Consider the following 13,124-nt stretch of genomic DNA (forward strand, 5'->3'; position numbering starts at 1 on the left):
AGAGTAGGTCAACGGATGATCTCCGCATGAGTGGTTCCCACGATGAAGCATGGAGGTGGTGTGATGGTGCTTTGCCGGTGACAGTCTGATTCTTTTTAGAATTCAAGGCACACTTAACCAGCATGGCTACCACAGCATTCTGCAGTGATATATGCCATACCATCTGGTTTGCGCTGAGTGGGACTATCATTTGTTTTTCAACAGGACAATGACCCGACACACCTCCAGGCTGTGTAAGGGTTATTTGACCAAGAATGAGTGATGGAATGCTGCATCAGATGACCTGGCCTCCAAATTAGATGGTTTGGGATGAGTTGGAACGCAAAGTGAAGGAAAAGCAGCCAACAAGTGCTCAGCATATGTGGGAACTCCATCAAGAAGCTGGTTTAGAGAACGCAAAGCTGTCATCAAGGCAAATGGTGGCTACTTTGAAGAACCTAAAATATATTTTGATTTCATAGTTTTGCTGTCTTCACTATTATTCTACATCGTATAAAATAGTAAAGATAAAGAAAACCCTTGAATGAGTAGTTGTCCATACTTTTGACTGGTACTGTAAGTATTCAGACCCTTTACTCAGTACTTTGTTGAAACACCTTTGGCAGCGATTACAGCCTTGGATCTTCTTGGGTATGACGCTACAAGCTTAGCACACCTGTATTTGGGGAGTTTCTCCCATTCTTCTCTGCAGATCCTCTCAAGCTCTGTCAGGTTGGATGGGGAACGTTGCTGCACAGCTTTTTCAGGTCTCTCCAGAGATGTTCGATCAGGTTCAAGTCCAGGCTCTGGCACTCAAGAATATTCAGAGACTTGTCCCGAAGCCACCCCTGCGTTGTCTTGGCTGTGTGCTTATGGTCATTGTCCTGTTGGAAGGTGAACCTTCGCCCCAGTCTGAGGTCCTGAGCACAAGGATCTCTGTACTTTGCTCCGTTAATCTTACCCTTGATCCTGACTAGTATCCCATTCCCTGCCACGGAAAAACATCCTGACAGCATGATTCTGCCACCACCATGCTTCAATGTAGGGATGGTGCCAGGTTTCCTCCAGACATGACGCTTGGCATTCAGGACAAATAGTTCAATCTTGGTTTGGCAAAAAAATTAAATAAAGTATTTAAGTGTATGAATCATACAGCCAACACAATCAACATGTTGGGGAAAACAATTAGCAACTCCATTTCCATAGTGCACCTTTAAGAGCTCTTATGCACAGACAATCGTGCTAAGCAAACATGTCCTTGATATTCAGGTTAGTCAAAGACTGAGTCATCATGGTGACACTTCCTATACTACAATCCTGTGTGGTGAAACATTTGAGTTTACTCTTTTAATCTGTTCAATGGTGAGCGCCTTTCCAACATGCAGAGACCTTCAGAAGCACAGCTGCCGCCCTCTGGTGCCCAAGCGTTGCATTGTTTCATCATTCAGTTAATTGCAAGAGAGACGTCACAGCATACGGACAAAGAGGGGCAGGAGAATCAGGTGCAGTCATGAGTGGTCTTTTGGTGGACTAAGTGAAATCAGGTGTGGTAGTTATGTAGGAACCTATATTATGGTACCGTTCATGTACTGGTTCTCCATAACCAACCCAAATCTCAAAGTATACTACAGGTCATCTGAGAATCCACCACAGAAACAGGCTGCTTTATATAAAGGGGATTTAGGGCTGACAAAAAAATAAAAATGGGTAATTTGTGGTTGAAGTCCATAGTCGACCCGTGGTCCATCTCTGGTGATAGCAATTTGCCACAGCAGATGAAGAACGCAGCATGTAAACACATCCAATGTTAAGAGGGACTTACGGCACTATTGTTACCGATACAGGTGGCCTTCCAGCCTCCGTAGTTGCCGCTGGGGTCACTCTGGTAGAGCTGGAAACCATAGTGTTTGTCCCAACCCATGTACAGCAGAGACACGCCAAAGGGCCGTTTCCCTGTGGTCAAACCGCACAAACAGAAATGTAAAGAATTGGATCTATAACTTCAACTTTGCTTTTTGAACAACCTCAGAGAACGAAAGGCAATCATGAATTCAGAAGACACTGCTTTTTACACTGAAGGTGGCCGGACCAGCCAGTTACAACTTCACACTTGAAATGACACTATTGAGGAGCAGTGAGCTAAACACAATGGCCTTCCAATTGACACAGCGCTCTAGTTGCTTACGGTGACCTGCAGGTGGACTCTCGTTTCATTGGAGAGTGCTACTGAATTAAGCCTCATCTGGTGTAGACAGTAACTTACCTCCAAACTGTGTGTAGGCCTGTTTGATGTCACATAGAGCTGTAACCAGCTGCTCACAGGGAATAGGCTCCTGGTACTGCAGTAGGTATCTGTGAGAAGGGAGAAGAGGAATTCCATACGTTTCCACAATGTTGCTTCATCACTAGCTTCAATAAACTATTTAGGAGCAACAACAAAAAGGCACATAGACCGAAATTTAGGCTACCTTTAGGGCATTTTCACATATGAAACATGTTACTCTGGTTTGGATTCCTGGAGCGTGTGAGATTTCTACAGAAAACTTTTCAGGGTGCGACTAGCAAGACACACATTCTACGTGACGTTAGCTTGCTAGCTTACTTAGAACAGGCAAACACACTGAACAAAAATATAAAATGCAACATGTTAAGCGTTGGGACCATGTTTCATGAGCTGAAATAAAAGATCCCAGAAATGTTTCAATCGCATTAAAAAGCTTATTTCTCAAATTTTGAGCACATCCCTGTTAGTGAGCATTTTAGCCTTTGTCAAGATAATCCATCCACCTGACTAGTGTGGCATATTAAGTAGCTGATTAAACATCATGATCATTACACAGGTGCACCTTGTGGTGGCGACAACAAAAGGATACTAAAATCTGCAGTTGTGTCACACAACATAATGCCACAGATGTCTCCACCAGAGCATTTAATGTACATTTTTCTACCATAAGCCACCTCCAACGTCATTTTAGAGAATTTGGCAGTACGTCCAACCGGCCTCACAACATGTAACCACACCAGCCCAGGACCTCCACCTGTGGATTATCTGTGACCAGCCACCCAGACAGTTGATGAAAGTGATGGGTATTTCTGAAAAACTCATTCTGATTGGCAGGGCCTGGCTCCCAAGTGGGTGGGCCTATGCACTCAAGGCCACAGATGGCTGCACCCCAATCATGTGAAATCCATAGATAAGGCCTAATATTTTTTTTTCTCCAATTGACTGATTTCCTTATATGAAATGTAACTCAGTAAAATCGTTGAAATTGTTGCATGTTGCATTTACATTTTTGTTCAGTATAGTTACTGCACAATACTAACCTAATTGACAGAGTGAAAAGGAAAACTGTACAGAACACAAATATTCCAAAACATGCATCCTGTTTGCAACAACGCACTAAAGTAATACTGCAAAAAATGTTGTAAAGCAATTAACTTTTTTTCCTGAATACAAAAGAGCTATGTTTGGGTCAAATCCAATACATTACCGAATACCCTCCCCATATTTTCAACCATAGTGGTGGCTGCATCATGTTGTGGGTACGCTTGTAATCATTAACGACTGGGGAGTTGGTCAGGATACAAAATAAATGGAATGGAGCTAAGCACAGGCAAAACCATAAAAGGAAAACCTGGTTCAGTCTGCTTTCCACCAGACACTGGGCGATGAACTCGCCTTTCAGCAGGACAATAACCTAAAATAAAAAAAGGCCAAATCTACACTGAGTTGCTTACCAAGAAGACAGTGAAAGTTCCAGAGTGGCCAAGTTACAGTTGACTTAAATTTGCTTTTAAATCTAGGGCAAGACTAGCAACGGTCAACAACCAATTTGAAGAACTTTGAAAATAATTAAATGTGCAAATATTGTACAATCCAGGTGTGCAAAGCTCTTAGAGACTTCTCTAGACTAACTGCTGTAGTCACTGCTAAAGGTTATTCTTATTTTGTACTTAACCCTTTTTTCTCCCAAATTCTCATGATAGCCAATTGGTAGTTACAGTCTTGTCCCATCGCTGAAACTCTGTACGGACTCGCGAGAGGCGAAGGTCGAGAGCCATGCATCCTCGGAAAAACGACCCTGCCAAGCCGCACTGCTTCTTGACACACTGCGCGCTTAACCCGGTTGCCAGCCGCACAAATGTGTCAGAGGAAACACCATACAACTGGCGACCGTGGCAGCGTGCATGCACCTGGCCCGCCACAAGGAGTCACTAGAGCGCGATGGGGCAAGGACATCCCAGCCAGCTGAAACCTCCCCTAACCCAGACGACGCTGGGCCAATTGTGCACTGCCTCATGGGTCTTCCGGTCACGGCTGGCTGTGACAGCCCGGGACCAAACCCGGGTTTGTAGGGACACATCAAGCACTGCGATGCAGTGTCTTAGACCGCTGCGCCACTCGGGATGCCCTACAAAAATGTGATTCTAACATGCATTGCCTCAGGGGTGTGAATACTTATGTAAATGAGATACACTACCTGAGCTAAAGTATGTGGACACCTGCTCAAATATCTCATTCCAAAATCATGGGCATTAATATGGAGTCGGTCCACCCTTTGCTGCTATAACAGCATCCACTCTTCTAGAAAGGCTGTTGGAACATTGGCTTAATGGAAGCCAGTCCCCACAGCAAAAGAGCATTAGTGAGGTCTGGCACTGATGTTGGGCGATTAATAAGCTCGCAGTTGGTGTACCAATTCATCCCAAAGGTGTTTGATGGGGTTGAGGTCAGGGCTCTGTGTAGGCCAGTCAAATTCTTCCACACCGATCTCATCAAACCATTTCTGTATGGACCTCACTTTGTGCACAGGAGCATTGTCATGCTGAAAACAGGAAAGGGCCTTCCCCAAACTGTTGCCACAAAGTTGGAAGCACAGAATCGTCTAGAATGTCATTGTATGCTGTAGCATTAAGATATCCCTTCACTGGAACTAAGGGGCCTAGCCCAAACCATGAAAAACAGCCCCAGACCATTATTCCTCCTCCACCAAACTTTACAGTTGGCATTATGCAGTCGGGCAGGTATCGTTCTCCTGGCATATGCCAAACCCAGATTTGTCCGTTGGAATGCCAGATGGTGAAGCATGATTTATCACGCCAGAGAACGCGTTTCCACTGCTCCAGAGTCCAATGGTGGCAAGGTTTACACCAACTTCAGCTGATGCTTGGCATTGCACATGATCTTACGCTTGTGAGGTTGCTCGGCCACAGAAATCCATTTCATGAAGCTCCTGACGAACAGTTTTGTGCCGACTTTGCTTCCAGAGTCAGTTTGGAACTCTGTAGTGAGTGTTGCAACCAAGGACAGATTATTTTTTTCGCACTTCAGCACTCGGCGGTGCCGTTCTGTGAGCTTGTGTGACCTACCACTTGTCGGCTGAGCCGTTGTTGCTCCGAGACGTTTCCACTTCACAAGAACAGCACTTACAGTTGATCGGGGCAGCTCTAGCAGGGCAGAAATTTGATGAACTGACTTGTTGGAAAGATGGCATCCTATGACGGTGCCATGTTGAAAGTCACTGAGCTCTTCAGTAAGGCCATTGTACTGCCAATGTCCCTTATGGAGATTGCATGGCTGTGGCCACAATTTTATACACTTGTCAGCAACAGGTGTGGCTGAAATAGCTGAATCCACTCATTTGAATGGATGTCCACATACTTTTGTATATATAGTGCATTTCTGCATTTCCTTTTCAAGACATTTAAAAAAAAAATTCTAAACATGTTATCACAGGGTATTGTGTGTAGATGAGTAGAAAATAAATCTATTGGTATCCATTTTTTATTCAGGCTGTAACAACAAAACGTGGAATAAGCTCACACGAGTCAGTGCGGATCAGGGTAACAAACGATCCAGGATCCGGTTCATACAGGGATATGTGCCCTTTATCAGTGTGAATTAAGGTTCGTACAGACAGTGGCAAGTCAAATTCAAAGACTTTAAGCACTAATATTTACTTTCTATTGTTTCTAGTCGCCACCAGATGCCAGTATATCTCAACCTAAAGAAAAAACAAACAATTATACATACTATTCATCGCTACCTTTCAATACATACATGAGTGGTTAAGTCAGTACTGTTGATGAAATTTGAGTAGTGATGAGCAGAGTTGAGACATGCGTACTGGTGAACACATTTCCTATTGGCATTACTACACAATTCCAGGTTAATGACTATTGTAAATCAAATAACATTTTATTTGTCACATATACATGGTTAGCAGATGTTAATGCGAGTGTAGCGAAATGCTTGTGCTTCTAGTTCCGACCATGCAGTAAAATCTAACAAGTAATCTAACCTAACAATTTCACACCAACTACCTTACACACACACACATTCATTCCTTTATATAAGAATATGTACATAAAAATAAATGAATGAGCGATGGCCGAACGGCATAGGCAAGATGCAGTAGATGGTGTACTGTATATACATGAGATGAGTAATGTAGGGTATGTAAACATTATATAAAGTGGCATTGTTTAAAGTGGCTAGTGATACATTTATTACATCCAATTTTTTCATTATTAAAGTGGCTAGAGTCCGTATGTTGGCAGCAGCCACTCAATGTTAGTGATAGCTGTTTAACAGTCTGATGGCCTTGAGACTGAAAAACAGCTTCTCTCTCTCGGTCCCCACTTTCATGCACCTGTACTGACTTCGCCTTCTGGATGATAGCGGGGTGAACAGGCAGTGGCTCGGGTGGTTGTTGTCCTTGATGATCTTTTTGGCCTTCCTGTGACATCGGGTGCTGTAGGTGTCCTGGAGGGCAGGTAGTTTGCCCCTGGTGATGCGTTGTGCAGACCTCACTACCCTCTGGAGAGCCTTACGGTTATGGGCGGAGCAGTTGCCGTACTAGCCGGTGATACAGCCCGACAGGATGCTCTCGATTGTGCATCTGTAAAAGTTTGAGAGTGTTTTTGGTGACAAGCCGAGTTTCTTCAGCCTCCTGAGGTTGAAGAGGCGCTGCTGCGCCTTCTTCACCACGCTGTCTGTGTGGGTGGACCATTTCAGTTTGTCCGTGATGTATATGCCGAGGAACTTAAAACGTTCTACCTTCATTACTGTCCCGTCAATGTGGATAAGGGCTGCTCCCTCTGCTGTTTCCTGAAGTCCACGATCATCTCCTTTGTTTTGTTGACATTGAGTGTGAGGTTATTTTCCTGACACCACACTCTGAGGGACCTCACCTCCTCCCTGTAGGCCGTCTCATCATCGTTGGTAATCAAGCCTACCACTGTAGTGTCGTCTGCAAACTTGATTGAGTTGGAGGCGTGCATGGCCACCCAGTGATGGGTGAACAGGGAGTACAGGAGAGGGCTGAGAACGCACCCTTCTGGGGCCCCAGTGTTGAGGATCAGCGGGGTGGAGAGGTTGTTACCTACCCTCACCACTTGGGGGCGGCACGTCAGGAAGTCCAGGATCCAGTTGCACAGGGCGGGGTCGAGACCCAGGGTCTCGAGCTTAATGACGAGTTTGGAGGGTCCTATGGTGTTAAATGCTGAGCTGTAGTCAATGAACAGCATTCTTACATAGGTATTCCTCTCGTCCAGAAGGGTTAGGGCAGTGTGATTGCGTCGTCTGTGGACCTATTAGGGCGGTAAGCAAATTGGAGTGGGTCTAGGGTGTCAGGTAGGGTGGAGGTGATATGGTCCTTGACTAGTCTCTCATAGCACTTCATGATGACGGAAGTGAGTGCTACAGGGCGGTAGTCATTTAGCTCAGTTACCTTCGCTTTCTTGGGAACAAGAACAATGGTGGCCCTCTTGAAGCATGTGGGAACAGCAGACTGGGATAAGGATTGATTGAATATGTCCCTAAACACACCAGCCAGCTGGTCTGTGCATGCTCTGAGGACGCGGCTGGGGATGCCGTCTGGGCCGGCAGCCTTGCGAGGGTTAGCACGTTTAAATGTTTTACTCACGTTGGCTGCAGTGAAGGAGAGCCTGCAGGTTTTGGTAGCGGGCCTTGGTAGCGGGCCATGTCAGTGGCACTGTATTGTCCTCAAAGCGAGCAAAGAAGTTGTTTAGTTTTTCTGGGAGCAAGACATCGTGGTCCGCGTCGGGGCTGGTTTCCTTTTGTAGTCCGTGATTGACTGTAGACCCTGCCACATACCTCTCGTGTCTGAGCCGTTGAATTGCAACTCTACTTTCTCTCTATATTGACGCTTAGCTTGTTTGATTGCCTTGCGGAGGGAATAGCTACACTGTTTGTATTCGGTCATGTCTCCGGTCACCTTGCCCTGATTAAAAGCAGTGGTTCGCGCTTTCAGTTTTGCGCGAATGCTGCCATCAATCCACAGTTTCTGGTTGGGGAATGTTTTAATAGACGCTGTGGGAACAACATCACCGATGCACTTGCTAATAAGCTCGCTCACCGAATCAGCGTATTCATCAATGCTATTGTCCGATGCTATGCGGAACATATCCCAATCCACGTGATCGAAGCAATCTTAAAGCGTGGAATCCGATTGGTCGGACCAGCATGGAACAGACCTGAGCACGGGCGGTTCCCGTTTTAGTTTCTGTCTATAGGCTGGGAGCAACAAAATAGAGTCGTGGTCAGATTTTCCCGAAAGGAGGGCGGGGGAGGGCTTTATTTGCGTCGCGGAAGTTAGAACAACAATGATCCAGGGTTTTGCCAGCCCGGGTCGCGCATTTGATATCCTGATAAAATTTAGGGAGCCTTGTTTTCAGATTAGCCTTGTTAAAATCCCCAGCTATAATAAATGCAGCCTCAGGATATGTAGCTTCCAATTTTACATAGAGTCAAATTAAGTTATTTTAGGGCCGTCGATGTGTCTGCTTGGGGTGGGGATATACACGACTGTGATTATGATTGAAGAGAATTCTCTTGGTAGATAATGCGGTCGGCATTTGATTGTAAGGAATTCTAGGTCAGGTGAACAAAAGGACTTGAGTTCCGGTATGTTATGATCACACCACGTCTCGTTAATCATAAGGCATACACCCCCGCCCTTCTTCTTACCAGAGAGATGCTTGTCTCTGTAGGCGCGATGCGTGAAGAAGCCAGGTGGCTGTACCGACTGATGACGTATCCCGAGTGAGCCATGCTTCCGTGAAACAAAGAACGTTACAATCTCTGATGTCTCTCTGGAAGGCAACCCTTGCTCGGATTTCGTCTACCTTGTTGTCAAGAGACTAGACATTGGCGAGTAGTATGCTCAGGAGCGGTGTGCCCGTCTATGGAGCCTGACCAGAAGACCACTCCGTCTGCCCCTTCTGCGGTGCCGTTGTTTTGGGTCGCCGGCTGGGATCCGAGCCATTGTCCTGGGTGGTGGTCCAAACAGAGGATCCGCTTTGGGAAAGTCATATTCCTGGTCGTAATGTTGGTGAGTTGACGTTGCTCTTATATCCAATAGTTCCTCCCGACTATGTAATAAAACCTAAGATTTCCTGGGGTAACAATGTAAGAAATAACACATAAAAAAAACTAAATACTGCATAGTTTCCTAGGAACGTGAAGCGAGGCGGCCATCTCTGTCGGCGCCGGAAGACATTATTGGGCATTTGGGAATCTACTACATAATAGCTACGAAAAAGCATCTTGCTTCCGACTGGCAGCTTTAATGTCACCGGTGAGGAGAAGGGTGGGTGGGCTGTGTGAGGAAAACGGCAGGTGAACGGCCACCAGAATGGCAGGAGCTGACGCTTGATAAAGTGGAATATCACGGGCACCCCTTGAAAGAGGCAAAAAAGCTCTGGAGAGAAAAAAGTCACATATGGAGGATGGATGCAGCATTGGGTCTTTCCCCCTTCAGGGGCGATTCACCCATGCTCGCAATGTCAAAGTCTGACGCATTTGTTGCACCTTTGTTGCACCTGGGTTGGTTGGGACCAGTGATAGAGGTATATAAAAAAAATGTAAGTGGGTAAACTACACTGAACAAAAATATAAAACGCAAAATGTAAAGTGCTGGTCCCATGTTTCATGAGCAGATTTAAAAGATCCCAGAAATGTTTCATACGTACAAAAAGGCAGGATTTAATCTACATTTGCCAGTCATTTTACCTATCGATGTGATGTTTTCCGCCGCCTAATCAGTCAGTTCTGTACCTGCTTGGCTGAGTGGCAGTGTGGGTGGAATGAGTGAGCTCGCTTGGCAACCAGAACACAAAACACACAATGAAATAAAACTTGTCAGTCTGCCAGGAAATTAATTTAAGACCAATACATTTTTCATATTAACATATTTGATCATTTTCTGTACTCTCATTTCAATTCAAGTACTAACTTCCGAAAATGTCTGATTTTCAAGGTATTCCAGTACTTGAATTTCAGAGTGCTAAATTCAAGTACTTTAAGCACCTTGCGCAAACCCTTGTGTGAAGTGAACACAAGAGGCATTTCAGATGTCACTGACAGTAAAATGGAACAGTGACATTTGTCATTGGTAAGGAAAACAATTGTCTTTTCGGTTCTCCGAAATGTTTTCCTAATTTATTATTATGTTTCATCATAGCTATGAAGCGCATCAATCAATCAATCATATATATATATATGATTGATGCGCTTCATAGCTATGATGAAACATAATAATAAATTAGGAAAACATTTCGGAGAACCGAAAAGACAATTGTTTTCCTTACCAATGACAAATGTCACTGTTCCATTTAACTGTCAGTGACATCTGAAATGCCTCTCTGTGTTCACTTCACACATAAGTGCTTGATTGACACGCTGCTCTGCCCACCCAGCGCCACCCTCTATTCATCTCTTAGGTGGTCCTCTGCTCACCTCTGTGCTATTAGTCTCAGCTCATTGGTCAGTACGTTGGCATCTGATGTGATTCCAGCCACGCTACACGCCATATCCCTGCAACACAAGACAAAAGGAAATGTCACACAAGCCAGTAGAGGCAATGGAAGGGCACTTCTGCTTGCCACTAGATGATGCATCTGGACTTTTATCTGAAGATAAACACAAAGGATGCAGCAACTTACTCATTCAGCTTGTAGATCTTTTCTGAGAAAAACACCTCGTCCAATAGTTTGTGGATGTTCCTCCTCTCAGCCGCCAGCAGCACACCGTCATTGGCCAAAATCCCCAGACAAGTGCCAGCGTGACCAATGGCCTCCATGGCATACTCTACCTGGTATAGGCGGCCTGCCAATGACAGAGATGGAAAATAATAAGTGTGGGCAATTCCATGGTAACGGAATGTCAAAGTTTAACAAACCATATAACTCCATGCACAACGACTACTTTGAACAATTTACACAGTAAGAAATAATAAAAAGAAACTTTCCTGGAATAACTGTGCAGATGCAAAGTTGGGAAATTATTATTTTTACCAAATACTGCATCTCCACAGTTCCTGTAAATGTGTTTTTGTAAAATTGTCAGTGGAAATTGTTAAAAGTAGTCCTTGTGCATAGAGCTCTATGGTTTGTTAAACTGTGAAATCATTGTTTTTGTTTGGTATTCATTACTGTGAAAATCTGAGTCGCTGCGTAACTCTGTTACCATGGAATTGCCTGTGTTGAAAAACGTCCCTTTTTCAGGACCCTGTCTTTCAAAGACAATTCGTAAAAATCCAAATAACTTCACAGATCTTCATTGTAACGGTTTTAAACACTGTTTCCCATGCTTGTTCAATGAACCATAAACAATTAATTAACATGCACCTGTGGAACAGTCGTTAAGACACTAACAGCTTACAGACTGTAGGCAATTTAAGGTCACAGTTATGAAAACTTAGGACACTAAAAGAGGCCTTTCTACTGACTCTGAAAAACACCAAAAGAAAGATGCCCAAGGTCCCTGCTCATCTGCGTGAACGTGTCTTAGGCATGCTGCAAGGAGGCATGAGGACTGCAGATGTGGCCAGGGTAATAAATTGCAATGTCCGTACTGTGAGACAACTAAGACAGCGCTAAAGGGAGACAGGATGGACAGCTGATCGTCCTCGCAGTGGCAGACCACGTGTAACAATACCTGCACAGGATTGGTACATCCGAACATCACACCTGCGAGACAGGTACAGGATGGCAACAACAACTGCCCGAGTTACACCAGGAACGCACAATCCCGCCATCAGTGCTCAGACTGTCCGCAATAGGCTGAGAGAGACTGGACTGAGGGCTTGTAGGCCTGTTGTAACATCACCGGCAACAACGTCGCCTATGGGCACAAACCCACCGTCGCTGGACCAGACAGGACAGGCAAAAAGTACTCTTCACTTACGAGTCGCGGTTTTGTCTCACCAGGGGTGATGGTCAGATTCGCATTTATCGTCAAAGGAATAAGCGCTATACCGAGGCTTGTACTCTGGAGCGTGATTGATTTGGAGGTGGAGGGTCCGTCATGGTCTGGGGCGGTGTGTCACAGTATCATCTGGCTGAGCTTGTTGTCATTGCAGGCAATCTCAACGCTATGCGTTACAGGGAAGACATCCTCCTCCCTCATGTGGTATCCTTCCTATAGGCTCATCCTGACATGACCCTCCAGCATGACAATGCCACCAGCCATACTGCTTGTTCTGTGCGGTATTTCCTGCAAGAAAAGGAATGTCAGTGTTCTGCCATGGCAGCAAAGAGCCCGGATCTCAATCCCATTGAGCACGTCTGGGACCTGTTGGATCGGAGGGTGAGGGCTAGGGCCATTTGTCTGGGAACTTGCAGGTGCCTTGGTGGAAGAGTGGGGTAACATCTCACAGCAAGAACTGGCAAATCTGGCGAAGTCCATTAGGAGGAGATGCACTGCAGTACTTAATGCAGCTGGTGGCCACACCAGATACTGACTTACTTTTGATTTTGACCTCACCCTTTGTTCAGGGACACATTATTAAATTTCTGTTAGTCACATGTCTGTGGAACTTCTTCAGTTTATGTCTCAGTTGTTGAATCTTGTTATGTTAATACAAATATTATGTTAAGTTTGATGAAAATAAACGCAGTTGACGTTTCTTTTTTTTACTGAGTTTATAAATGCACCTTTCCTTTTAGACAGGGCCGGTCCTGGCCGTTCTGAGACCTATTTACCAGCCATTGAAGTTATGATATGAATGGTAAAAATACATAATTTAAAGACATCAATGTTTGGGCCAAATCAAGGTCTGTACAGACCGGACAAAATCTGAACCAAACATTAGACGTCTATGATTGGTTTGGATTTGGTC

General features: G+C 44.9%; 1 protein-coding gene across 2 annotated transcripts in view; it reads right to left on the reverse strand.

Moving 5' to 3' along the window:
* The window catches only part of psma4 (proteasome 20S subunit alpha 4), a 31,102-nt gene that overhangs the window by 15,707 nt on the left and 2,271 nt on the right, over positions 1–13,124 (reverse strand). For both annotated transcript variants that reach the window (XM_029758439.1, XM_029758440.1), the window contains exons 4-7: positions 10,948–11,110; positions 10,742–10,819; positions 2,243–2,331; positions 1,802–1,932 (exon numbers count right to left, since the gene is read on the reverse strand). In XM_029758439.1, the coding sequence (XP_029614299.1) occupies positions 1,802–1,932; positions 2,243–2,331; positions 10,742–10,819; positions 10,948–11,110 (461 nt within the window). The remainder of the gene's footprint in view (positions 1–1,801; positions 1,933–2,242; positions 2,332–10,741; positions 10,820–10,947; positions 11,111–13,124) is intronic.

The sequence above is a fragment of the Salmo trutta genome, chromosome 7, assembly GCF_901001165.1.
Source record: "Salmo trutta chromosome 7, fSalTru1.1, whole genome shotgun sequence".
Lineage (NCBI taxonomy): Eukaryota > Metazoa > Chordata > Actinopteri > Salmoniformes > Salmonidae > Salmo > Salmo trutta.